The 25,925-nt window shown below is 47.1% G+C and overlaps 1 protein-coding gene across 3 annotated transcripts; it reads left to right on the forward strand.

Annotated features, from left to right (window-relative positions):
• The first annotated feature begins 2,968 nt into the window (after positions 1–2,968).
• On the forward strand, positions 2,969–23,990 carry LOC135366625 (galectin-9-like). Of its 3 annotated transcripts, none has more exons than XM_064599412.1 (7): positions 2,969–3,159; positions 6,605–6,648; positions 8,644–8,691; positions 14,534–14,604; positions 17,512–17,701; positions 20,082–20,221; positions 22,960–23,248. In XM_064599412.1, the coding sequence occupies exons 2-7, from the start codon at positions 6,634–6,636 to the stop codon at positions 23,081–23,083; spliced, it is 588 nt and encodes a 195-aa protein (XP_064455482.1). In that variant the 5' UTR covers positions 2,969–3,159; positions 6,605–6,633; the 3' UTR covers positions 23,084–23,248. The 3 variants fall into 3 exon arrangements, with proteins under 3 accessions (XP_064455482.1, XP_064455484.1, XP_064455483.1); XM_064599414.1 differs by lacking the exon at positions 22,960–23,248 and adding an exon at positions 22,921–22,954 and having other exon boundaries at positions 2,975–3,159; XM_064599413.1 differs by lacking the exon at positions 22,960–23,248 and adding an exon at positions 23,641–23,990 and having other exon boundaries at positions 2,976–3,159.
• The last annotated feature ends 1,935 nt before the right edge of the window (positions 23,991–25,925 follow it).

The raw sequence follows: 25,925 nt of genomic DNA on the forward strand, positions 1-25,925 counted from the left end.
GATGTCACTACCGTAGCGCGATTCTAAAATGGTGATAAGTATATGCGTATGCAGATCACGTCCCGGAAGATTAAAATGTAGCGATACAGGTGTCTGACGTTTATTAACAAACGTTTGTTAATAAACGTCAGATACCTGTATCGATACATTTTAATCTTTACATTTTTAAGGGTGTGGGCACTCTTGTATGTGCGTCAAGGACGAGGGCATCGGGCTCAAACAGCTGAAATGTCGACATTTACCAAAAATAGTAAAATAACTTAAGACCTAACATCTACAAATACACATTGTATGCTATACATGCATTATGTTTATTTTTCATAGAACACCGATTATGTTCTATTTTACACTGTCACACAGCTCATCTAACAACTGTTTAGGCACCAGTGTTACCAGCAAATAAGGGCTGAAGTAGCTGCACAGCCTTGCAGGATGCCCAGAGCAAGTTGAACTGGTTGAACACAGCAGTACACCACTGGTATGATAATGGTTGGTAGGTTTTTTTTTTTTTTTTGTAATATGTGAAACAAAGCGCAGAGTTGTAGCAGGAACAAAATCTCATGAGGACATATAGTACATCAAAGGTAGGTTCCTTTAATTTAGATGTGACCAGCAGAGCACTTGCTGGAGTTGTTCTGGCATGTTACTCATGGTGAAAGACTTCAGCTGCCATACACATGGGACAGAAGAAAATAACACTACTATACAATGCAAATCGTGTAATCCAACTGAGCAATGACTATAAGATAAGAAGTGTAAACAAGAAAATGTCCCCCTCGGTATCATATTTGTGCACATGACAAAGCAAACTGTAAATCAAATAGCAAAAAAGGTAAAAAAAAAATTGTGAACAATATACAGAGCCCGAACGGTAGGCAAGACACTGCATCAAAGAGGAACCTGGAAAGAGGGTGCACACCATTTGTCTGCTCTGAATAGTGGGTTGCAGCGATCATGCTGTCTCACCTAAGGGGTTTCAGGCTCCACTGAGGAAGCCATGGATGAGGATGAGTGAAGAGAAAAGAACGGATACGTATGTTCAACATATTACATAAATATTCTGTTGAAGTATGGTTTCTAAGATAATTCTAAGCGAAGTGTACTTTTATCAACAGTGCACCACCTGAGTTTCCTACAGCGCATGCTCCTGGCGGGACCACGACTCGTCCCGATGACGTGTAACCGAGCCGGTCGTGGTCCCGTCAAGTTGCTCGCTGTGTCTCCTCTCGGCAGCTCGCCACGGCGCGGCGCCAGCTGTCCTCCATTCGCCGCTCCGTTTAAATTCGCTCCCGAGAATACTCCTCGCATGACGAAGGTAAAATTTTGGTTGTAGACTCGGAAAAAAGTTTTCTTTCTGACGAAAGCGAGAAAAAAAATCAATTCCTAGTCCCTTTAAGTTCGTTTCCCTTTGCGTTTCGGTTACTGTTTCCGATAATGAAGCGGCTATTACAGAGCTGCGGGGGAGAGCCCGTCAGAGTTCTCCAAATGCTGCTTCAATGGCACGCGTACACACTACACGACTAACTTTACGTTGTTGGGATGCGGACACCTATCAAGGTTTTCTTAAAAAATGTAGGAACATGTCTTCAGTCACTCCGGGTCCAGCAACTCAAGAAGGGCGTAACATATATATCTAGTGTCGCATTCGCATTAATAAACAATACTGCCATAGCCACGGTCAAAATAAAAACAAATGTGAAGAAATAAATAAATACAAATCGGAGACTGTCATCCTCGTGCTCCGGTGGAGTAGAGTGCGTGGAGCCTATATATGTTTCTCACGTGTAGACGTCACGAAGTTACGAGGACTGGAACGAGTAGGTAAGCGAGGAATGCACCATTGAGATCCAATATTGGGCTTTGTTTCCATGCTCACGTGTTGCATTTAGAGCGTTACCGGGAATGGAGTCATCAAAGTACAAAAATAATATCGAAAGTTACTCAAATGTCATCTCACAACAGGAATAGCCATTACCCGAATTCAATACCGGATGACGATTTTTGTTTCCGTTTCTGTTTCCGGTAATGGAGGGCCGTGGTACGCGTTTCCGTTATCGTTACCATCTCCAATTACGGTAATATACCGTTTCCGGCACCATTACCGTTATCCTTCCCTGGTGAAAACCCAAAGGCCTAAATTATGGCAACAGTGGCGCTCTCCTACGAGTGACGTCGTGTGAATAAACCCTCCGCTGTTAAAACAGAGGGGGAGTGGAGGGGGTCGAGGTAGCTTGCCGTTGTTTGTCTTATGACAAAGTTTCGATTTCGTGAAAAGTCTGCACGTTTTGGTTTCGTTTGATGCGCGCTTCGAAATCGTGAACTTTTGCTGTGCAAAATGTTCTGTTGCAACACCGTCAATTCGTCAAATTGACTTACAGATAATAGAGATAGCGAGCAGCATTTCGGATATGGCAACACAAAATGTACAGGAAATATCTTGCGCAGCAGTGTCGCACTCTCATGATCGTACGCATGTAGTCGTTTCCTCTTAATTTGGGACGAAGCCGTCATTTCAGTGGTATTCTTTTCTCATTATGGGAGTTGATAATGTTATCACAGCCACGCACAACTCAGCACGATAAGTGCGCAGCACGGCATACGGTGACAAGTATCTACGCCTCTTAATTCAATTTTCGTTTACGCTGATGACCTTTTCCCAACAGGCGCAGGGCCCAGGGCACGCGATACATTCTATGTCCTTTTTCTGCAGAATTAATGAGCTGAACAAAGCTTATTTTTACGTTGAAAAACGCCGACGCTACAAGACTTCAGCACAGTCGCGTCACTGGAGGGGTTGACGTGCTGCACCAGTACCGCTGCTATTTTTATCTAGCGAGATGGCGCCAGAAACAACATAAGAAGCCCTCGGCGAGCATGCGATTTTTTTCTGTGCATACAGTATGTTACTTTTCTTTGTCGTGAATCGCCTCGTATGGTCAAGGACACATTATTGCGGTAGGGAGGGGGTTACGCGTACCCTAGTGACGCAAGAGCTCTATTGGCAGAACTTCTACGTGAGATTGCAACATCCCTAACGGCTGCTTGCCAGGAAGTTGAAAGCGACGCATAGAGAGCAGTCACTGATATCCAGAAGCATTCGTCTACAGAGCGCACGTCGCACGCCGGTGTCGTCGGGTCCAGTCCGTGCAGCCAGTGAAGGTACGTATTCTTGTTGCGTTGCTCTTTTCGTCGGTACCTATACCGCGGCTTTTAGTTCAGTAATAGAGATAATGATTCGGATGCTTACTTCGCTAGACAGCTATTATACTCTACGCAATTGTGTTACGTCTCTCTCTTGGGCCTCAGGGTCGATACTCCGAAGCGGAGCAAGGTTGTGACTTGACATCAGGGTGTCGGAGCGAACCGAAAACCGGAACCGAAAACCGAAAAAAACCGCTATTTTGGTGCGAACCGGAACGGAATCGAAACCGTATACATTTTTTTCGCTCAGGAGGGAAACCGAAAAATAATTTAACGGTTTTCGGTCCAAGAAAAAACTTCGCCGGTTTGGACTACGGACAGGCGAATGAGACGTGGTGTGCTCTGAAGTCATGGAATGTATGTCGGTATAGTATGACCCTTAGGCTCCCTTTGTAATGGTTTATCGTTCGCGCACGCACACAGACTTCGAGGTACATGCGACTCTCTAGCAATGTGCCGTAGTGTTCGTTTTAATTTGATCCCCCCAAACTCTCCTCAACTAAACAACAAGGGGGCTGCATAACAGCTTCTTTATCGGTAATGTCGCGCAACGCGTCCCTTGTTTGAGAGCAGCTAAGTTGAATACATTTACGTATACGCGAGGGCAAGCCCGTGCAAAGTGGCAACTCTTTTGTGAACAGGGCACCAAGAAAATAAAACGGAGCCGTCGAGCGCGTTTGTGAGTGAAGGTGTTCCTCGATTTGCGTCGTACTCGTGCGGTGGTGCTTGCTGGCTAGACAGTAGCAACAGACATTCGGATGGAACGCAATCGCTCAAACCCAGCAAGAAAGTACTTTATGTATGACATCACGACAAACAAGTCAGTTTGTAGCATGCGCTTCAAGAAATGAGAAAGCCCATTTGAACAGACAGTAACCTACAGGAACCAGGAGCTACCAATTTCACAGCTGTCTATTAATATTAAATACCATGTATGCTGAATAAACGGGTTTACATTTTGCAACATTGATTTTTTTTTTTTTTTGTGGGGATGAGTATTCCCAGCAGAAGCGGAACCGGTTAAAAACCGGTATGAACCGTTATTTTTTTGCTCCGGAGCAGAACCGGTACCGGATCGTTTATGATGTAACCGGAACGAAAAACGTTTCGGTTCGACACCCTGCTTGACATCCTCGGGACGCTCTGGCAGAAAATACATGAATTACCGCGACAACAGTCATACACACACTTTCTATCCCAGAGCGAGCGCAGGTATCCGTTCCCATGGCACGCATCCTCAGTGCTTAAAGCCGCGCAATGCGTTGACATGACTTGACTGTTGACGGTTGAATGACGGTTGTTGACGGTTGAATGACGGTTGACTGTTGTTGACAGATGTGGTCGATGAAGCGTGCCAACATGGGTTCAGTGCATGCCCATACAGCACAGACGAACATCGTATGTTACAGGTGTTTTGTTTGAGTGCTGTGGTGCCTCGATATGGAAGATACGGTGACGCTCAGTGATGCTTTCGCAATATTTCTTGTGGCAGGTATTCTTCGGCGCCGTTACTCTTTCAGCAGAAATTGAAGGAGACAAGAACGCACGTTTTCACGCTGCGCTCCCCTTTTAATAACCTAGCCTCGTCCTGTTGCCTCTACTTCGCTGCATTTATTACACTGCAGTGCCCCTGGCAGCACCATATACACAGAACCACAAAACGTTGCTCCGTTGGCCACCACTGCTGCCTACCAAGTACAAACGGCGCATGCGTCTGGCTCGCCGCTCTGACTGGTCTCCTTGCTGCGTGGAACGCACTGCTGTGCGGAAAAGTTGATGCGCTGCGAACTCTTGTACAAGTTGGGACAAAACGGTGAACTTTCCCATCGCTGTCTCCCAGCGATAGGCTCCCTGAACCAATGAGAACGCGGCGCCGCGTTCACGTGACAGTACGATCACGTGAGATCACCAAGTACAGCGTTGGGACAAGCGCTGCAAGTGCGAACCCCACAGTGGAAATACAGCGCTGTTTTGCAGTGCTGTGGTGCAGCGCTGTGGTGCAAAGCGCTGTATGCCGGAACGGGCCTTTAGAACGACAATGAAAAAAGCGAATTCGGGATAAAAGAAGGGTACGGACACCACCAGCTTTCAAAACACCATTCAAGGCTTTGTTTTCCAGCAAATGCTAGATGATCTTGGCAGCTGCGCCGAAAAAGTGCCGAATCGGATACTGTGACAGCTGCCTATGCTCCAAATGTGGCGTTGAAGCGAACATTGAGCACGTCCTAATAGAATGTAAGCTCTACGAAACGGAGAGGCGGCAACTCTGTGCTCAGCTGAGTGGTGCTAGCCGACAGACGTTCAACCTGGCTGCAGTTCTTGGCCCATGTCAGAGCCATGTCCAACACCGTCGAGGACTTCTGATGTTCTTGGAGTTCCTCCTGGCTACCGGCTTGCTCCAGACGCTGTAGGGTCCACCCCTGCATCTCAAGGACCATTGGCGCTTCTTTCATGTGCTTCTTCCTTTTGTGCGACGTATAGCGTTGCGCAACCAGACGACGGGAGTTCGAGTTGGACTTGCACATAACTTCATTTTCATATTTCACATCTCATGCTCCTCGTGTAATGGGGTAGGGTACTGCTCTCAAGCGGTGAATCACCCCAGACCATAGTCATGATTTAGTTGTTGTTGTTGTTGTTGCGCCGAAAAAGTGACCAACACCATGGCGGCCAAACACGTTCGTTTGACTTCATGTGAAAACACCCGGTCGAAAAGAAAGAAAAAAACGTCAACACACACATTATCAAATGCTGACGTTTGAAAGTATCTCTAAGGCGCAACAACAACAACAACAATAAATGAAGAAGTGATGATGACATGGGATGTTTCCCCGTGGTAGCCACAGGACACTACCCCATTTCACAGTGGTTAATATGAGAGGATGAATTATGGTGAGAATGAAGCAACGACAGGCGCAAGTTACTCGCGAAAGTATTCGATATACATATCTTAAGTATTCTACTGCAGTTCACGTTTGACTAGCCCTTACTTTTGCCGTTTGCCTTCTACGAGTATAGCCTTCGCTTTGTTGATGTGCCGTGACTATTGTAGCCCTCACGGCACAAGTGCAAGCTTCCAGAAGGCCGTTTCTCGCGTGAAGGCCGTTTCTACAAGATAAACTGAACAATAATTCTAGATTACTCTTTAAAACAGTCGCCTTTATCTGTTTCACAATAACAACCTTCGTCGACTGATCGGTGGTAAACGGAGCGGAGACGCCGTGGCATTCGACACCGAAAAACACGCGCGGATTTTGTCCAAAATCAAAAACACAGATTGATCGATTGACTGAGAAATAAAAAAACGATGACAGGCCGCGCAGACCCATTCTTGTACCTGTGATAGAGTGCCTTTGAAAGCAGTTGTCTGATAAGGCAGTAACATCCGTCCTATCTTTTTCAGGTGATCAATAAAGAAGGTGAACCTCGAAGATGACATCTTTTTGGGTAAGCGTAGGACCCTTTCTCCCTTTTTCTTTTCTTTTTTTTTTGTGACTTATCAGCACGAGGAAGCAAGGGCAGCTATCAACCGCATACAGCACATAAAGGGTACAGCCAGTCGCATCCGGGCAACACATGTTCCCATTTCTTTCTGTGTCTGTCGAACTATACAAAAGGGAGAAACGGGAGAACGACAGGAAGGAGCACGGGAAGGGGAAATTAACACACGTCCTGGGACAACTTCAAGGGCGACCTGTCTCGAAACCGTGGAGCGAAGGAGACGTGCAGAGGTTCGATTCCACAGCCAACCCTGGTTGCGTCCGAATAGTATTAATATGAGGAGCGTCTCCGCATAGCTGCATACGCGCTCACTCAGATTTACACAGATTTACTCATTTCACTCAGTATAGCACATAATCCCCTCGTAATGCAATGGCAATTGCCGAAATAAATTCGCCGAAAATCCGCGGAAATGAGCCCTTAGCTCCGCCTCTTTTTTGACGGCTCGTAGTTTGAGCGCAAAGATGCGAAGAAAGGAGGGTACATTGACAGGCCACACGAGGGGGGAAAGGGTACAAGCCGTCGGGTGACCTCATTTTTGATAAGGTAGCTCTGATTCCCGCACTCACCTCGTGTGTTTGTTGCCTGGGTAAAGCTGTAACCCTTTCCCCCCTCGTGTGGCGTGTCAATGTAACCTTCTTTCTTCGCAGCTTTGCGCTAAAACTACGAGCCGTCAAAAAAGAGGCGTAGCCAAGGGCTCATTTCCACGGATTTTCGGCGAATTTATTTCGGCAATTGCCATTGCATTACGAGTGGGATTATGTGCTATACTGATAAAATGACCACGGGGAACCCATTTCCGCAAAGAAAACGTTAGGTTGCCTTGGGAAATTTCGGAGTTCAATTCAAGAAATTTTCAATCAATCTAATCAAAGAAATCAAAGAAAACTTTCTGTCAATTGAAATGAAATCAAAATGTTACCAATATGTGGCAAAAGTTATTGGCAGAAAAAAATCCCTTGACCGCATGTCTCTCCGGGGCCTACGTTTTACTACGAATTTCTATCATGGTTAGTGGACCACCCTGTATGTCGGTAAGCAGCAAAACGACATATAAACAAAGTCACATGACCTCAAAATGACGTGTTCTGCGACGCGCGACCAGGACAAGATGGCAGTTTTGCCAAAGGCACTCGCTTGAGGGCAGCTACAGCTGCTGCACTGCTTGCACTGTACATATCATCAGGTTAATGTAATAAATTTTCGTTATATATAGCTACAGCAATGGTGGGTTTGTGGCACCCCTGCGTTGCTAACATATTCGCGTCCACATAAAGCCAAAAGATGAACGTATTTGACCAGTGTACGCTATATAGAGTGCTTCTTTGGTCTCAAAATCCCCCCGATTAAAGTTGTTGAGTCTCAGAAAGCATTTACCACGAATTTAACCTCCGTCCCAAGCCAAACGTAAACAAGCACTCTCACAGATGTGCATTTTTACGGCGAGCACAATCACCGTACTTAATTAATATCGAGTTCGATACGCGACCAGTTATTTACACTTTAATTTTATAGCCGCTACTGTGAGCAGGTCGCAGTTTCTGTTCTGCCAAACATTCGAGCCAGTGATTCGATAGAAAAAAAGATTCAGACAAAAAAAGATACAAAACAAACGGTTACCGTTTACACATCACATTTTATCTGGGACCCTGCACTTTCTCGCCACCCCATCACGTGACCTTTATTCCCCTTATTATTTTTGTTTAGACATTACAGGCTTCATTTGTCCCCCTTTTCTTCCCCACGTTTCCTTGCCCAATTTTGTCAATCCCGAGCTGCATGTGTGTCCTTGTCCGGTGCTTCTACTTACTCACTTCCCATACTTTCCTTCATAGTTGCTGTACACGCTTTAAAAACGTATTGTTGATGAGCTTGACCAAAACGACATTGATGGTGCTTGGAGGAGGTAACTTAATGTGAACAAAATTATTTATATTGCAGGCTCGGAATAGTATCCCTCAAGGATGTATCAGCGATCCTCTGGTCGATGTAAGTAATAGCTATGACAATGCAAAGCAAAGCCGACATGATGCCATCACTACTCATTAATAGTAGTCTCGTGATGCGTTCTAGTCATGAATAGTCATGGAAGCGCTGAAGTGCGTCAGTGAGCGAAGCAATTGATATCTACAATTTTCTGCCACTTTTTCACTCTAAAATACTTGGTTGACATTTATATTATTATATTATATATTATATTATATTATTATATAAGACATTTATGCACACAAAAAATCCAAAATATGCATGCAAATATGGAGCACGAAACGCGTCTAAATATGTATAAAGATATTCCAAAATATGTACTGTCAGGGACACTTCTAACTTTCTACTCGTTTCCGTGGCCTCGCTCCGATAAGCGTCACGCCAGCGGCCAAGCTCGCAACCAAAAAGTGGACTCGTCATGGGGTGGCCGGGTGCCGACAAGCTATCGCAGTGCCGCACGAAGGCGTTGGAAGGACCGGTTAAAAAACAATAAAGAAAAAACGTAACAAGAGAAAGCAGACGAGATAACAAACCGCGATCTTCTTGCTCCTTACAAAACAGGGCACGGCACGTGACAACAGATTAAGATAGTGATGTAATTCCCTCTTACATCGTCTGCTTTCCTTTTGTTACATTTTTTTTCTTTTTACACGTTCCTTCAAAGACTTTTTTATATATATTTTTTTTCGTGTTAGCGCTGCGAAGCAACTGTGGCTATGAGCGGTGTACAGATGTGGACAGATGGAGAGAGGACAGCATGAAGGAGTGGGGGACAGGGAGGTTATACCCCTGTCACACGGGCATTTTCGATCCTGCTCGACCGAACCTGCTTGAACCCAATGCAGATCGGATGGTGCTACACGGCCTCTTCCAAGCAGGATCGAACTTTGATCCTGCTTGACTCAAGACAGTTCCCATAACAGGATTGAGAATTTCAAGACGGCTCGACGGCCGCCATTTGCATCCTCGACCCCGGTGAACTGTCATAACTTAAGACGGACGTGCGCGCGAAGCTACAAATGATGCTTACATCGGTATACGATAAATTACCACTAATATCGCTGTTATATAGGAAACGCGAAATTAATGAGTCCCGTTTATTCATTTGCACAAGTCAACCATTCAATGCACATTGAAAGTGGCCGTGTAGCAGCGTCAAAACTCGAGCGTGCTCGGGAAGTTCGATGCAGATCGGATTCGAGAAGGATCGAAATGCCCGTGTGACAGGGGTATTAGTATGCGTCGTGGGCCGACTTCAGCGGGAGCTGTGCCGACATTCGTCAGGGAAGTCTTGGGAAAACCCAGGGGAAACCCTCAGACAGCACAGCCGGTGATAGGATTCGAACCCGTGTCGCCTCCCAGTCTCGGCGTGGAAAGCGACCATCTTAACCACTATGCCACGGGAGCTGGTACCTTCAAAGACCTTCAAAGACCTTCGTGCGGCAATGCGATACCTCGTCGGCACCCGGCCACCTCCGGAGGCGTCCGCTTTTTGTTTGCGACCTTGCCCGCTAGTGTGGCGCTTATCGGAGCGAGACCACGGAAACGAGTAGAAAGTTAGAAGTGACCCTGACAGTAGGTATGAATACAGTCGTGCCCCGTTAGTATGGATCCCGTCAATATGGACAACTCGCCCATGCGTTTTGTGATGCGCTTTGTGCCTATATATACGGCGCAAAACGCATTTAAATGTGCACAAAAATATGAGGAATGAAACGCGTGTAAATATATTCACAAAATATGCCAAAATATGTACGTCAGCATACTGTACAAGACGCATCTAAACATGCATGCAAATATACGGCAGGAAACGGGTTTAAATGTGCGCAAATATACTCCAAAATATGCACGTTAAATATGAAATGTTGCTTTCGTTCGCGAGCGGCAGTTGAGGGCCTTGAGCTCACTTTGATATCCCCGGGGGCGTTCTAGTTGACAATATATGGATTATCGCACAACAATCATGCACGCTTCTCTATCCCACAGGGAGCATTATGTCAGTCGTCTTTGATCCTCAAATGGGGATGATACCGGTGTGGTGCGGAAACAAAATGGCGCTCCTGCTCTCCCTTGGACCTCAGTGTCGATACACTGAAGCGAAGCTTATTTAGTGGCTCTAGTGATACCAAGTACTGTCAGGGACACTTCTAACTTTCTACTCGTTTCAGTGGTCTCGCTCCGATAAGCGCTACGCTAGCGGGCAAGGTCGCAAACAAAAAGTGGACTCGTCCGGGGGTGGCCGGGTGCCGACGAAGTATCGCATTGCCGCACGAAGGTGTTGCAAAGAACGTGTAGAAACAGTATAGAAAATCGTCATAAAAGTAAAGCACACTGTGTGAGAGGGAATTATATCACTATCTTAATCTGTTGTAACGTGCCGTACGCTGTTTTGTAAGGAGCAAGAAGATCGCGCTTTGTTATCGCGCCTGCTTTCCCTTGTTACGTTTTTCTTTATCGCTTTTTACTTGGTCCTTTAAACGCCTTCGTGCGGCAATGCGATACCTTGTCGACACCCGGCCACCCCAGGACGAGTCCACTTTTTGTTTCCGACCTTGGCCGCTAGCGTAGCGCTTATCGGAGCGAGGCCACGGAAACGAGTAGAAAGTTAGAAGTGTCCCTGACAGTACCTCTTTACCCACTGTTCACTGATAAATACTGCCGATTTTGGTAGATTCAATTCCGTTGCGTATTCCACTCAATGGCATTACTTTGGGGCTTTGCGAGCAACGTGCTGATTGCTTGAGAGTTTAAACCCACCGGGAATTAAGCTCAAGAACTTCCCTCTGAAGTGTCAGCCCACTTTCAATTGCCCTGTTGCTGTGCAAGTACTGTTGGGGGCACGGTTGTCTAAAATCTCGAGCCCGTTGCCGTGCACTCCCCTATCGGCGACGTCGCCGCACGAAGGAACTATACCATTACAGTCTCCGAGGTAAGGCCAAGCAAACGCCGCCTGTCGGGAAAGAGTACCATCGCATTCTCAGCGTCGTCTGCTAGGGAGAGCAGTTCAGCGCGGCCTCCCCTCGGGGAAGCTATTGGTATAGTTCCTTCGTGCGCGACAGCGCCAGTAGGGGATCGCTCCGCCACGGGCTGGAGATTTTAGACAACCGTGTCCCCTACAGAACAAAGGCTCTAGACGAACCGCAGACAAGTGCTCACACTAAAGAATAGTTGCAATATAGACTTACGGTACCCGTAGTAGAGTAGCGCGAAAAAACACGGACACAGAAGAGAACAAACTAGCGCTTCTTTCGACACTTTGCAAAGAAGTACTGTCAGGGACACTTCTAACTTTCTACTCGTTTCCGTGGCCGCGCTCCGATAAGCGCCACGCTAGCGGCCAAGGTCGCAAATAAAAAGTGGACTCGTCCAGGGGTGGCCGGGTGCCGACAAGATATCCGTCTGCTTTCCTTTTGTTACGTTTTTCTTTATTGTTTTTACACGTTCTTCCCAACACCTTCGTGCGGAAATGCGATACCTCGTCGGCACCCGGCCACCCCCGGACGAGTCCACTTTTTATTTGCGACCTTGCCCGCTAGCGTGGCGCTTATCGGAGCGAGACCACGGAAACGAGTAGAAAGTTAGAAGTGTCCCTGACAGTACATATACACATTAGGCCACACACAACCCACAAAAACCTTCCGTCACATTTGGTTCTGCCAGAGAAATACCTTTCCAGATAGGTTGATCGACGCCCAAGCAGCAAAATGCACTGAAAGTCGAGTGCAGCAGGGGTGGACGGGTAGGTGAAAGGCCTTGAACAGATTCACGAAACTACAGAACATTGATAAGACACATACCGTCCACCCCTAAAGCACTCGACTTCCAGTACGTTGTGCTGCTTGGGCGGTGTCGCCACGCATTTATCTCCCAACTTATCAATTGGGTGGGGGGGGGGGATCGAAGTAGCTTGCCGTTGTTAGCCGCATTCAAGTGGCCATCGTCAACTTATCAATGACGTTTGCCTCGACTATCTCCCGTGTCAATCGACAAGAAGACTTTGACACGCAGATCGTGTCTGAAAACCGCGGTACACACCCACATGACTTGGAGTGGAGTGGAGTGCGAACCAGATCCTTCCCTTTTGTTGTCAACATTATAAGAATGCTCTTTTAGTCTTTCATTCAGGCAGCGCTCCGTCTGACCAACGTGATACTTCCCGCACGACACCGGTATCTTACACACTACATCTGATGTACACTGTACTGGTGGGCTTCTATGCTTAATAGTACACGCACCGATACCAGCATCATCGACTAACTTCATCCCGGACAATTGTCTCAACTTCTCTGGAGCCGAAAAGATCACATTAACATCCCACCTCTCACATAGCTGCTTCATCCTATGGGATATATCATGAATACAAGGGATCATTGCCTTCCTTGTTCGTGGTCGTTCGTTAATGCTATCAGGGGGCTTCTTACTGCACATTTTATTACACATGCCCTCAGCTACCAAGATACTATATACCAGATATCAAGATACTATACTGGGGTACAACATTTTCTCTTGGGATCCAAAACTTGGGATCTGGTGTTGGAGTTGGACGGACTAAAAATAATACGGAGAGGAACTTGGGATCTATTTGGTAGTGTCACGACTTACTCAACGCATTCTTCAGACATAGACTAACTATGCCTCTTTTTACAAGCTTAGAGTGGGACGAGATAATAGGAATGGGATGCTCTATAGGTGAAATGAAATGTTTTCCGACATGGAGAGCTTTCCGAGGTAGGGCGGACTTCGGAGGTTTTACCGTTTGCATTCATATTTTTGGAACATTTTTGTGCATAAAGTCGCTGGCACCTACCTACGACACACACAACGTTACTACAAAAGGATGGTACACGAGACGAGTAGACAACACAAGTTTTCTGTGTTGTCGCTGTGTGTATACTGGGTAAAGTGCTTACGTATTGTCATGCATCAGCCTGTCCGCGTCCTACTGCACCTTTCAGCCATACTCCAAAATTGTAGATCTATGCCATTGTGCTGATTGATTGATTGATTTTAAAAGAAAAAAATGGAGATGGTAGTCTCGAGCCACTCGGGACTGGCTACTCCAGGACGCGTTATTAATAAAAGAAAGGGAAACTACACTAACCTCGACGCTTTGAAACGCTTTGAAAGAATAAATGAGAACATCATCACCGAGCTTGTCACCAAAAGCGAAGTCTCAAGGCACTAAAAACAAAGAGTGTCACAATGTGTCAAACAGGTCCGTCGAGACGAGAAATTGCACAAGGGCGCGCATGGCAGGTATGAGCTGATTTGCTGGCCAGCACCCAAGAACCTTTTCGGTGGAGTATGGCCGATTATCCAGGCGAGACAGGGACGACACAAGGGTACATCGGTGTGCACTGTACCTCGGGCAGTCTTGGAGTATATGATCCACGTCCTCAACTACATCACACAGACTGCAGTTGGGGGACGGGACCATGCCGAGCTTAAACAAAAGTCGTCCACTGTATGGCACGTTGAGGCGGAGCCTGTAGATGAGCGACGTGATGGGTCGAGGAAGCGCTGATGGCATATAAAAACGGAGATCTGGGTCCACCCTGCGCAGGAACGACGTAGAAGGGACACTTCTGCGCCAGTGTTCACTGCACAGACGTCCCATGAGAGCACCAATTGCTTGCTTCGCGTCCGCTTGGGTGAAATACGTACGGTGCGTCGGTACGCCTCGTGCCATTGTGCTTTTGAATGCGTGTGCGTAAGATGTCCGCTTGGGCGCATCCTAAAGATACGCATTTCACATGAGCCCTAGTGATGATACTGACAATCGTTGATGTCATCAGAGGACTAATTTTATCCTATTTCGTTTCCACATGCACTTATTCTCACCTAGACTAAACTATTGGAACCGCTCATCGACGAACCTGTGGTAGTGGCTAAGGGACATTCTACTGGTGGAGACAGGTATCTGGAAAATATACATGTTCTTCTTATAGATAAGCAGAGTCTGTATAAGTTTCCCATCGCTCAGATGAGCGGATAATACCCGAACCACACGGGCACGAAAAAATGGCATTATCGTCTAATAGACCTCTCCCTGTCTGTAAACAAATGACGTCATAGTGTTCCACAGCACCGCCAATATGGTAGAGTTGATCTACGCTGGGGGCTAGGGGGCGAACACTGGTCGCGCCCGAAAGCCACGGTCTTGAGGGGATTACGGTGGTCCCTGAAAGGGACGCGATCTTCGGTCCTACTTTTCTTTGAGTAGGAGGCAGCGAACAAGTGCCCATTCGTGGAACCTAGAGTTACTAAACATGCAGCAGAGTGGCGACACTGAGCCACACCGGCGAGCGACCCCGCAATCTTGAGTCAGGCGCGGCTGGGCCGCCTAGCAGTGGTATGCCAAGTCTCCCTTCCCCGGCGGAGGACAACAAGCCGTAGAGCCAGCTCGTAACCCAGGAAACCGGTTCTGCGTGGAGATGACTCATCATTGAGTTCTTGGAAGGAAAAACCACGTGACACGATCGGCCCAATCGCTGACACAGAACGGCGGCTAGGGCGCGGAAAAGGAATGCGATGCTCTGTCCCCTTATCTAGTGACTCTAGTGGAACCCAGCCCTCTCCTTCCCGTTTGTTTAGGTTTCAGTCTGTCTACCAAAGTAATGATGACGTTTCCCGGGTAGAGGCCTATCGCGTTCGGGTCATTATATACGAAGTTCGTTCCACACATCATCTTCTAATGTGACATTTAACCAGAGCTCGAGGTAACTCGTTACTTTAACTAAGTTCCTTTTTTCGGTAACTTGTAACTTAACTCGGTACTTCTGCGCCGAAGTAACTTTCAGAGGAACTCGTTCCTTTTTCCGATAACTTTGTAAAAGTAACTTAAGTTCTAAGTTACTTTTCACTCGCTTTTCACTCACGTCCACATATTTTCTTGCTTTCTCTCCGGTTCCTTCATGGCATTTTTTGCCATGAAAGGTGATATTCAATCAATGACAGTATTATATTCAGGAAGTAAGAACCGCTCCCATTGAAATGAAGCTGAACCATTGTGCGCCCACAGGGAGTAAGATGCAAACCGTTCGAATAGACCACTACCAGAGAAACGTCATCATGACATTGGTAGACTGAAACCGAAACAAATCGGAAGGAGAGGGCTGGGTTCCACGAACGGGCACTTGTTCGCTGCCTCCCATTGAAAGAAAAGCAGAACCGAGGCTTACGGGCGCGACCTTGTTCACCTCTAGCTTCGAGCAGTAGTTCAGTTCTACCAAATTTGTGGGGCTGTCGAACACTATAACGTCATTTGTTTACAAACAGGGAAAGGTCTATTGTTGGACATAAACGAAAATGATCTAAGCGTGTTGCACTCCTCCGCAGGCAACTCAAGGTCTACCCCTGTCACACGGGCATTTCGATCCTTCTCGAATCCGATCTGCATTGAACTTCCCGAGCACGCTCGAGTTTTGACGCTGCTACACGGCCACTTTCAATGCACATTGAATGGTTGACCTGTGCAAATAAATAAACGGAACTCATTAATTTCGCGTTTCCTATATAACAGCGATATTAGTGGTAATTTATCGTATACCGATGTAAGCATCATTTGTAGCTTCGCGCGCATGTCCGTCTTAAGTTATGACAGTTCACCGGGGTCGAGGATGCAAATGGCGGCCGTCGAGCAGTCTTGAAATTCTCAATCCTGTTATGGGAACTGTCTTGAGTCAAGCAGGATCAAAGTTCGATCCTGCTTGGAAGCGGCGGTGTAGCACCATCCGATCTGCATTGGGTTCAAGCAGGTTCGGTCGAGCAGGATCGAAAATGCCCGTGTGACAGGCCCAACTGCCCAACTGCCCAAGCGCGCTGCATCTGTGTAATGCTATTTTGTGTCCGAAGTAACTTGGAAGTAACTCGTTCTTTTTTTTAAAGTAACTCAGTAACTGCGAGTTAGATTTCACGCTGAAGAACTTCGTTGTTAACTTAGTTACCTTTATTTGCACACGGTAACTTAACTTGTAACGAGTTCTTTTTGACGGGTAACTTCTCAATCAATGCATTTAACGCCATTATTGTCGATGAAGCCCACTCACTAAAAGTTATACTACTATAAGTTATGCTACCTGAAAAAATTTAACCCTGTAACTAAACATGTTGAAAATGCACGTTGAAGATGACTCGAGGGAATTCTCCAACTTGATGACAATATACAGCTGGAGCCTTTGCTTGAGTCGAGTTGTTTCGTGGGTGTTGTGGCAGCCGTCCAGTCGCTCGCAGGCTTCGGCTGGAGTGTATTAAAATCTCTTGAGGAACTACTGGAGGGTATGAGCCGAATGGCTCCTTGGATAAAGGAGAGCTTATTACCTCCACTCACTGGAGTCGAGGCGTGAAACATTTCCCTTCGAGGAATAAAAAAATGCCGTTACCTTAACACGAATACAAAGGGAACGGGATTCATTCGTTTGGTCGTTCCTGATGCATGAGCGAAAGAAACCGCAATTTAGTCTTCCCCTCTTCCTATCCTCATCAGGAACCTCAACAACGCGGAGCGGGCTCTCATTGATTTCCTCGAGCGATTTGCCCAATCATCTTTTGAGGATCGTTTGAGGCGACCAATCCGAGGCGTCTCCGCACTTTCACACGTCTTGAGATGGAGAGGGAACCCGTAAATTGTAGTGCCCATATATCGACCGATAGGAACCGATGAATCCGTTTCTTTTGTGTTGCTGTAAAGGAAACGACATGTTCCATTCTACGAGGGGAGATTTTTGCACAATATTGTAGCCCTTCAATGCAAAGCCAAGCTTAACTGTTTAGGGACTTCATGTCCGTCCTGATGCTCTTCTCATTGCCTTTTTTTTTATTTAGTTTCTCTGTCAACTTGGAGACATGTACCGGCGACGTAGCGATACACATCAATCCACGCTTCCACGAAGGAGTAACTGTTGTAAACGTACTTAACAGTGGTGCCTGGGGAGCCGAGGAAAGGTATCCCCTCCTCGTCGGCAAAGGAGAACATTTCGTTTTCCAGATCAACGCGAGCGGATATAGCTACAAGGTAAGCTAGGCCGTTCCAGAGCTTGCAAGTGTGTGTTTGTCCACTGACGTCAGTGACGTTTGGAGTGACGTCACCACTCCAAAGTGCTTTCAAAATGGAGAATCCACCGTCATGACCGCGAAGTTAGGTTTCTGCTTCTGTCACGCTGCCAATGACCTGTCACGCTGACAATGAACCTTTTTCACAATCGAGTCGCATCCAGGAGGCTCCCCGACGAAGCATCCTTGTCGTGCATCAAAACACACTCACATGTGCACTCAGAGTATCCATTCTAATCTTTGAGTGGCTCCGGCTAGACCTCAGGGCTCTCCTCACGACGGGTTCTCACCCTCGTCGACCTACATCGTGTAAATGCACTGAATCCATTGGATAGAAAGACAACAGTGTTCGGCGCCGAGAACGTCATCGGCGCCGCAGCGCGTGCGCGCAGAGGAGTTGTGGGGAGGTAGCAGTTACAAACTTTACAATGGCGCAGGTAATATTCACACATGTACAGGAACATAGGAATGTCAAATGAACAGTGAATCAGATCAGGCTCAAGACACTCAAGGCCCCCATATCGCATTCAGAGATCCAATAGCGACTGTCGGACTGTGGATCTCCCCCGCGGGTGACGTCATGAACTACCTACGTTCTACGGTCAGCGCCGCAGCTCCACTTTACGGCGATTCGGGGGAAAGCCGCAGAGGGAAGAAAAATAGTGTTCCAGCTAGCTATGAACAGACCCTATAGCTAGAGACAGATAACTATAGGCCATATGATCTTAGCTCAAGAGCACTAAAGCGCAACGGGTTTTCCTCGCGGAATGGAAGATTCCGTTACCTTCAAACCAATACAAAAGGTTGCGTCGTTCGTCATGTGTGAGCGGGAGAATCCACGATTTACGGTATCCTTCTCTGTCTCCAGGAGCGCGACAATGCGGAAACCCCTCGGACTGGTCCTCTCCAACGTCATAATTGGACAAGTCGTTTGATGAGAACGCCAATGAGAGGGCGTTGCGCATTGTTGTTCACATTAAAGGGGCACTAAACAGCTCCAGGAATATTCTCCAGTTATTATGCTCTATGAAAGAACGTGGCTCACGATATCCAATTATGAAATTCATTTACTTCTAGCGAGCGCCTTTACCACGAAACAATGCAATTCAAAGAGCATAATCCGCGTGAGTCTCTCCTTCCTACTCCGAGAGCACCTACGTCACACGTCTCGCACGTGTAGCAAAGCTGCATTCCAGTAACTGGAGGTGGGGGAGATTTCGGACTCCTAGCCAATGACGGGCCTCGTTGACACGAACAGCAGCGTGCGGGGAGAACCGGTTGTGAGAACACCGCTGTGACCTCGCGGAGCAATACAGCGCTGAAAACATAGTGCGCACATGAAATGGAATATTGTGGGCTTTTGGTACCTTTTGATCTGGCTACCTTGGGTTTGACAAGTGTAAATATGTTTAGAATTGACCTCACTACCCGATATTAAAACAAAATCACTGTATAGGCGCCCCGCATTTTGAATGGTTGATGGTGCGCGACGTCAAAATGACGTGTGGCTATTGTCGCCAGGGCATCGCAGGGCGGGGCATGAGCGCGAAAGAGTGCAGTGAATATTCGGTTGGTTTGGAGCCATTATTTACTTTTTCGCGACAAAAATTTTTGCTAAACGTCACTGTAGGAAAGGAATCACACTGCATTACAAAAAAAGTGCACCTTGCATACCTGTTTATTGCCCCTTTAAGGACAGTGAGAGGGAAAGCGTAACTTTTTCTAAGCTTAGTAGTTTCTTTCCCTAATGACTCACGAGGGGTGCAACAGATGAATGTTGCCCCTTTCGTGTGGGTGTCAAGGTAACGGCATCCTTATTCCCGCGATAAATTTTTGTCGCTTCAGTGCTCCTTTAAGTGGACTACCTTATGGCCGCACTACCCCCGGAGGCGTTGTCCCAATTAATTACCTCACGATGCTGATTCCAACGGAAAGCAGCATTTTAGAACGCGCTCGCTTGACGATGGCACCATGACGCTAGCATGTGCGGAAACAAGATTGCCTTTCTACTCGTCCTTCGAGCTCGGTGTCGCTATTCTCTGCATCTAATTTGGTGGCTGTAGTCGGTCTATGTACGCCCCGTTATTGCTGCCGTGCGATTGGACAGACACTTCATCACGTGGTTTCCCCAACTGCGCAGACACAAACTGCAGAATTGCATCAGGGTTGCGTGTTTGCATATTGGAAGCTTTGTGACTGGAAAATGCTGCGCGAGCTACAGTATTTAGTGTCCTTCTAAGCATTACGTAAGTCTTTGGTACGGAACAGCCCTCGTTTCGTTCAAGAGTTGTTACACTGTCGAGCACGCTCGTAACTTGCCTTTGTCCTTCGTCTTTTTTCAGGTGCTCATCAACTCGCAGCTTTTGACCACCTTCAAGAGTGTCGCGCATTGTAAAAGTGTAGCGGCGATCACGGTCTACGGAGCCGCAAGGTTGCGCAGAGTGAACCAATACACGGAGGATTGTGAACCAACGAAGCAAATGTACGACTAGCAAAACGCTGTCGAAATATTTGTTCATTCATTCATTTTGTGTGTAACTGTTTTAAGAGGAGGTTGGGGCCATCCACCCGATCGCGTTACGTCACTCCAACTCTTTCTCTGGAGCGGCGTCCGGTACGGGTCGCCCACGAGACGACCTACTAGGTTATAGCGTCCATGTCATACGGACCCCTTCCCCGCGCCGCATCAGGGGGCTGCCGGTGGCGCCACTCATCGGCCCGGTGACTTCTCCAATATCGATACAGTACACTGCACTTGAGCTTACGTTAGGATTTTTGTACAAGCTGTGGATGTCCCACGAGGGATGCTTCCTTCTAAATTTGATCATTATCATTCAACGCGCTTTCATAAGAACTGTCTCTGCTACAGTAATCGTGTGTCCGCTTCTTCGCGTTCAAAATCCAAATTTCCACCATCCAATCCCCGAGCAGATCTCGCGGGTCGATGAGTGGCGCCCCTAGCGGATTGTGCGGGTCGGCTCCGGTTTGCCGATTATGACATGATCGCTATAATCTAATTGTTCGTGCGTAGTCAAGCACGGTATTTGTCCTACGACAGGCATCAGCGCAACACGGTACGTTCAAGGGGACAGCTCCCACTGATTCTTTAGGGGGCGGCGACAGATTGGTAGACCCACAGCCGTGTGTTCAACAGGGAGTACGGCCATTTGGGGGGGGGGGACGTTAAAAAAAAGAAAAGAAGAAGACGGTCGACCTGTCAATCACAGCTGCGCGCCTCTCACTCGTTTATTTGTTACCACGGCGACCACCATGACACTAGACTGCCACCCAAAATGGTGACGACAGCACACACGGTGAAGCGGGAATTTCGCGACAAAAAATTTTTACATACTACCCTGATTTTCCGGCGCAGATGCATCATGTAAATGAACCTCACTGCACAGCCCGCTGCTGGCAAACCGTCAACCCCAGTGAAATCGTTCTTTCCTCTGATATGGTGAAAACGGGAGCGGACGCCTTTTCTATGGCATTATGTGTGTCATAACTGCCATGAAATGGCGTACGCCCCCGTTTTCATCACAGCAAAGAATGTAGTGATTTGGGACGGTGGTTAGCTATAGCAGCGTGCTCTGCAGTGAAGTTTTGTTTTTAGAGTTTCTGCGCATCCAATAAAAACTTTCCAGGATGCTGCATCGCTGTCCAGAAGCTGCCCAGTAAAAATAAAAAAAAATAAAAGTTCTTTGCACTGTACCTGCACTCACGATGAAAACGACGGAGACCACTGGCGGCAGGGAGCCGTGCCAAGCGCAAACAGCCTCTAGAGGCTCGCGATATGAAGCAGCGGTTTCGACCGTTTGGAACACCAGACCCTGCACTCTTAAAAATGAACTTCACCACATAGCACGCTCCTAGCCAACCATCATCCCGAATGACAACGTTCTCGCCCCTGATTTGTTGAAAACGGGAGGAGGAGCCTATTTTGTGCCGTGCATAATGGCACAAAATAGGCTCCTCCTCCCGTTTTCAGCAAATCAGGGGCGAGAACGTTGTCATTCGGGATGATGGTTGGCTAGGAGCGTGCTATGTGGTGAAGTTCATTTTTAAGAGTGTGGTGAATACCCACGACAAGAACACGAGGGGAAACCAGGTTCATTCTTTTCGTCTGCTCCTCATGAACTAGTCCAAGGGGTGTCGCGTTCTTTTCGTCATGCCCCTCGCGCGTACGTGCGGGCATAGGTGCAGCAATTTCCTTTCAAAGAAAATGCACCTTCTGTCAGAACACCTGGCATTTACACCGGGTTTCCTATCAGCTCCTTCGTCTGGGGTGACGTTTCACCAGTGTTTAAGACTTTGCCCGGATTAATAATAACTAACACGCGTTAATGATGTTGATAAAGTTTAACGCAAAAAGCAACCATGCGCGACGGTGATGGAGAGCAGTACCTTAGCAGTACCGGCCTGTGCTCTGCCTGCGACTTCGCGCTGACGCTACAAAGCCCGCGCGAATAATCAATTATTAACTTATTTTGAGAAGTGAGCTTGCAACACCCAGTCAGTGCTTTTCCTTCCTTTTTCATTTCTGTTCTTTTTCTTTCAACTTTGGTCACCAGCTTCTCATTGATGGTGTTTCTCATCTTCATTCATCCAGCGTATATCACATCACGAATAATGAGTGTCACACTTTAAAAAGCAAATATACGGGGTGCTCAAAATTAAGCTTCCACTAGCACTTTATAAATAGGGGAACAAAAAAAAAACTGGTGCTACATAATTAGCAGCACCTGTTTCTGACACAAGTATAGCGTATCGTTATCATCCGGTTTCCTGTCATCGCTGTGTTTGCGTAGCGCTCGTGAAAGCTTAATTTTGAACACCCTGTAGAGATATATAAAAGGTCCTCCGGCATACCTGGGTTAATTACTTCTAAAATTTGATTAGATTACACATTACTCCAGTTAGAATTTAATTAAATTACGTTACTCATTACTGCAAATGAAATGGAATGAAATCACATTACAATTACTACGAAAAAGTAATGACATTACACAGTCATTAGTTTGCCATTATCGGCATACATGTTCCCGGGTTTTGTGGAAGGCCCAAGGGACAAAAACACAAAAGCTGACGAAACTTACCTTCTCCGTTAATTCGGGGAAATGTATGCTGATAATGTAACAACAGTTAGCTTGTACTCTTCCACTTGTCTCTTCTACATGCCAGGCTAGTGTGCCACGTATGACGTATCGTTCCACAACGTAGAGACGAAGGTGACACAAAGTATCACGACAACAGGAAGATTGTCTGGAGGATGGGGTCCGCCAACAATGATTCTCCAAGGCTACAAACCGCTGACCTGAAGAACGTTTGTTTGTGGGTGCCCTAACTACAGCAACTCGCTCGTCCAAGGGAACTGAAGTCCAAGACGTTGCCCGTGTCGATTCTTCAGTTTCTTTCTTTTTTTCTTTTTCGGAATGGCAAGGTGGCAATGGCCTGGCTGACATTTCTTTTTCTGTTTTTTTTTTTCTATTAAACATATCCCCCACCCCCAGTGCCGACTGAGTGCGTCATCGTTCACAGGGGCGTTGGAATTCTTTTAATCAGCCGGTCCTCTCTGCCAACTGCAAACACAGAACACACACTCGATTGCTTTTGTAAAAAGTAATAAGTAACGTCATTAAAATTATTGCATAAATGTAATTAAATTACATTACAAATTACATAATGTAAAAAGTAATGCATTACGTCACAAATTACCAGAAAAAGTAATTCACTACAGTAATGACATCACTACTCAGGTATGTCATGGACGCCAGAAATTGTGGTGAATAAGCCCGTTCACCTCACGGTGAGCTGGCCTACACCTGGTGTGCGGAGCATTGTGGGAAACATCGAGACACAGGCACAACAGAGGGTTTTAAACGTGATTTTACTCCCTTGGAGGTATTGGCTGCCAGGGATGTCGCCGGACTGATGGAGAACCCTCGTCCGACGTGACAGTGAGGCGGCAGCTGGGATAGAGCGTGATGTGCAGTGGAGGTTGTAGCCCACCAAGGGCCGGTGTCTGCAAGGTCTGCGGTTCGAGCCAGAAGTTCCGTCCAGTTCTTTTCGAGCGAAGCCAGTCTGCACCCTCACTCGAGCTGCACCTGCACGGAACTGCCGCCGCCGCTTCTCTTCGTCCTTCTTCCGCGCTCCCATGCACTAGCGCCACCACATGTAGCCCCCCACCGCAAGATATTATACATCATAACAACGCTGATTGTTCAATGTCCATAAAGCCACTGCGTAATGTCCTCATACTGAGCGTCCTTCTGCACCACTGCACGCAATGTCCATATGCTAAGTGACGAAAATACGCTTATGATGCACTGCAACATATTCTAGGGCGACCCAGTAACATCTATTTTGCAACTTAGTTCAGTTTTCCAAACATCTCTATTGTACAATAATATCACGCTACAACCCGATCAAGCTCTGCGCTCAAAGGTCTTCTGACATTCTGGACACCATCGGACTTCTATCGTTATTGTGAAGGGGCTCGTTATTTTATTCCCCACTTTCCCACCAGCAATGGGGTAGAGTATGGCCTGTGGCGATGAAGCTCCCCACTCTCCAAAGCCAAAATGAAGTTGTTGTTGTTGTTGTACCTCAGGCCACTAAGTCCAGCGGGCTCACTTAGAACGGCAGCTGCAGTAGCGTTTCCTTTCGAAGACAGAGCACGTTCGACTTATTGCCCGTCTTCCGAGCTTCTGCAAATTCGTGAGCATCCTTGTAAAAATGAAGTGTGAAGTCTGCTTTAGTTTCGCACATGACCAACAATCAACGGAATGAAGCATTCGTTGAGTACTAAGTCGCTATCAAGGTAACGTCAGTGTTTCTCACTGTTTTGTTCTGAGGCATGCGTTGAAATTGAAGTTTGCTCCGTGCAACGTCCCGCGAGGGACCGATCGCGGACGTTCATGCAACAAGACCGCAATGGAAGGTCCACCAAAATATATTTTACTGAACGTCAATCCTAGTACATAAAGGAATTCCTTTCAGATATGACAGTCTGCATTTGCATTCTTGTATCTATTTCTGTTTTATATTTTCTGTTGGCGATTATTTTGCAATTGATACGTGAGCACTCTTCCCTGGGTGAATTTAGTAATGAGCACCACAACGGGAACTTGATTACTGCAAGCAGGTATTAAAATGCACAACGCAGTAATAAAATATTTTCTCCTGTCCTTGTCCTTCGGTTGACTTCAGGACGTACGCCAATGACAATCACTCGAAGCTCCTATGATGCCAGTCTGTGGTCATCCCGCTACGGACGAGGACGTGGTGATACTGAGGATATCCTAAGGACGAGTGAGGACGATATCACGAGTGTCCTTGGGCTTCTCGGTCCAACAGGCGGCTACTGGGATGCCGAGTTTGGGCTCACCTCTGCTGTCATGCTATCTTCGGTTGAAGTTGCACCAATGTTGTCACATGTTCGACGTAGGACTATGATGTCTGAAGGGAGATCTGAGAGTATAATCTGATAGTATTGCACAATACTTGTTGCACTCTGACGGCGAATGAGTGCAGCCCTCGTACGGCGGTATGCACATAGTCAGTCATAAAAGCATCTCCCGTAAAAATCTGCAAGTCACGGGACGTCGTCCGGTGACTTTACCACAGGGAGGCTGCGGAGCTTTCCCAAGACCTGCTTCTCGATTCTTCTTTTGTCTCGAAAACGCTCAGTCAGGATTTCAGTGGCATCGTCGTAAGATGCGTCGCCAGTTGTACCGGGATTTATCGTATCTTTCTTTCTTTTGTGGATATCTGTTATCGCGTACTGCGGCGCCAAATTGTTCCCAAAAACCGTGCCACTCACACAGATTGTAGCCAAACGTGGTACGGGGGTAGGTTTGAACTGCGGGAGTTTGACACTAGTTGCGTCGGGATGACGTCGTTGGTCCTCCACCTGGCTGCCGAGTAGATGTTGCAATCGTTGAGTTTGGAGCTATCTGTAGCTGGCCACAGCTTCTGTCACTTTATCTTCGTCGTCGATGACTGTATTGCGTTGACTTTCGAAGTTCTCGTCTGGTACAAGTGGTTCTATTGCTTCATTGGTGGTGGTCGTCGTGGTGATGGCGATAGGGCTTGCCGTTGTCGGCCTCACGTATGTGGGCAACGTCACGACTGACGCCCTGGGGGAATGTGCGTCCTGGGCCGACTTCTAAGGGAACTGTGCCGAA

Source organism: Ornithodoros turicata, chromosome 8 (genome assembly GCF_037126465.1).
Source record: "Ornithodoros turicata isolate Travis chromosome 8, ASM3712646v1, whole genome shotgun sequence".
Taxonomy (NCBI): domain Eukaryota; kingdom Metazoa; phylum Arthropoda; class Arachnida; order Ixodida; family Argasidae; genus Ornithodoros; species Ornithodoros turicata.

Bases quoted from the DNA above. Each gene is read 5' to 3' on its own strand.
- LOC135366625 (XM_064599412.1), top strand. The intron at 8,692-14,533 runs GTAAGTAATAGC...ATTCTCACCTAG, and splicing joins TCAGCGATCCTCTGGTCGAT to ACTAAACTATTGGAACCGCT. The intron at 17,702-20,081 runs GTAAGCTAGGCC...GTCTTTTTTCAG, and splicing joins CGAGCGGATATAGCTACAAG to GTGCTCATCAACTCGCAGCT.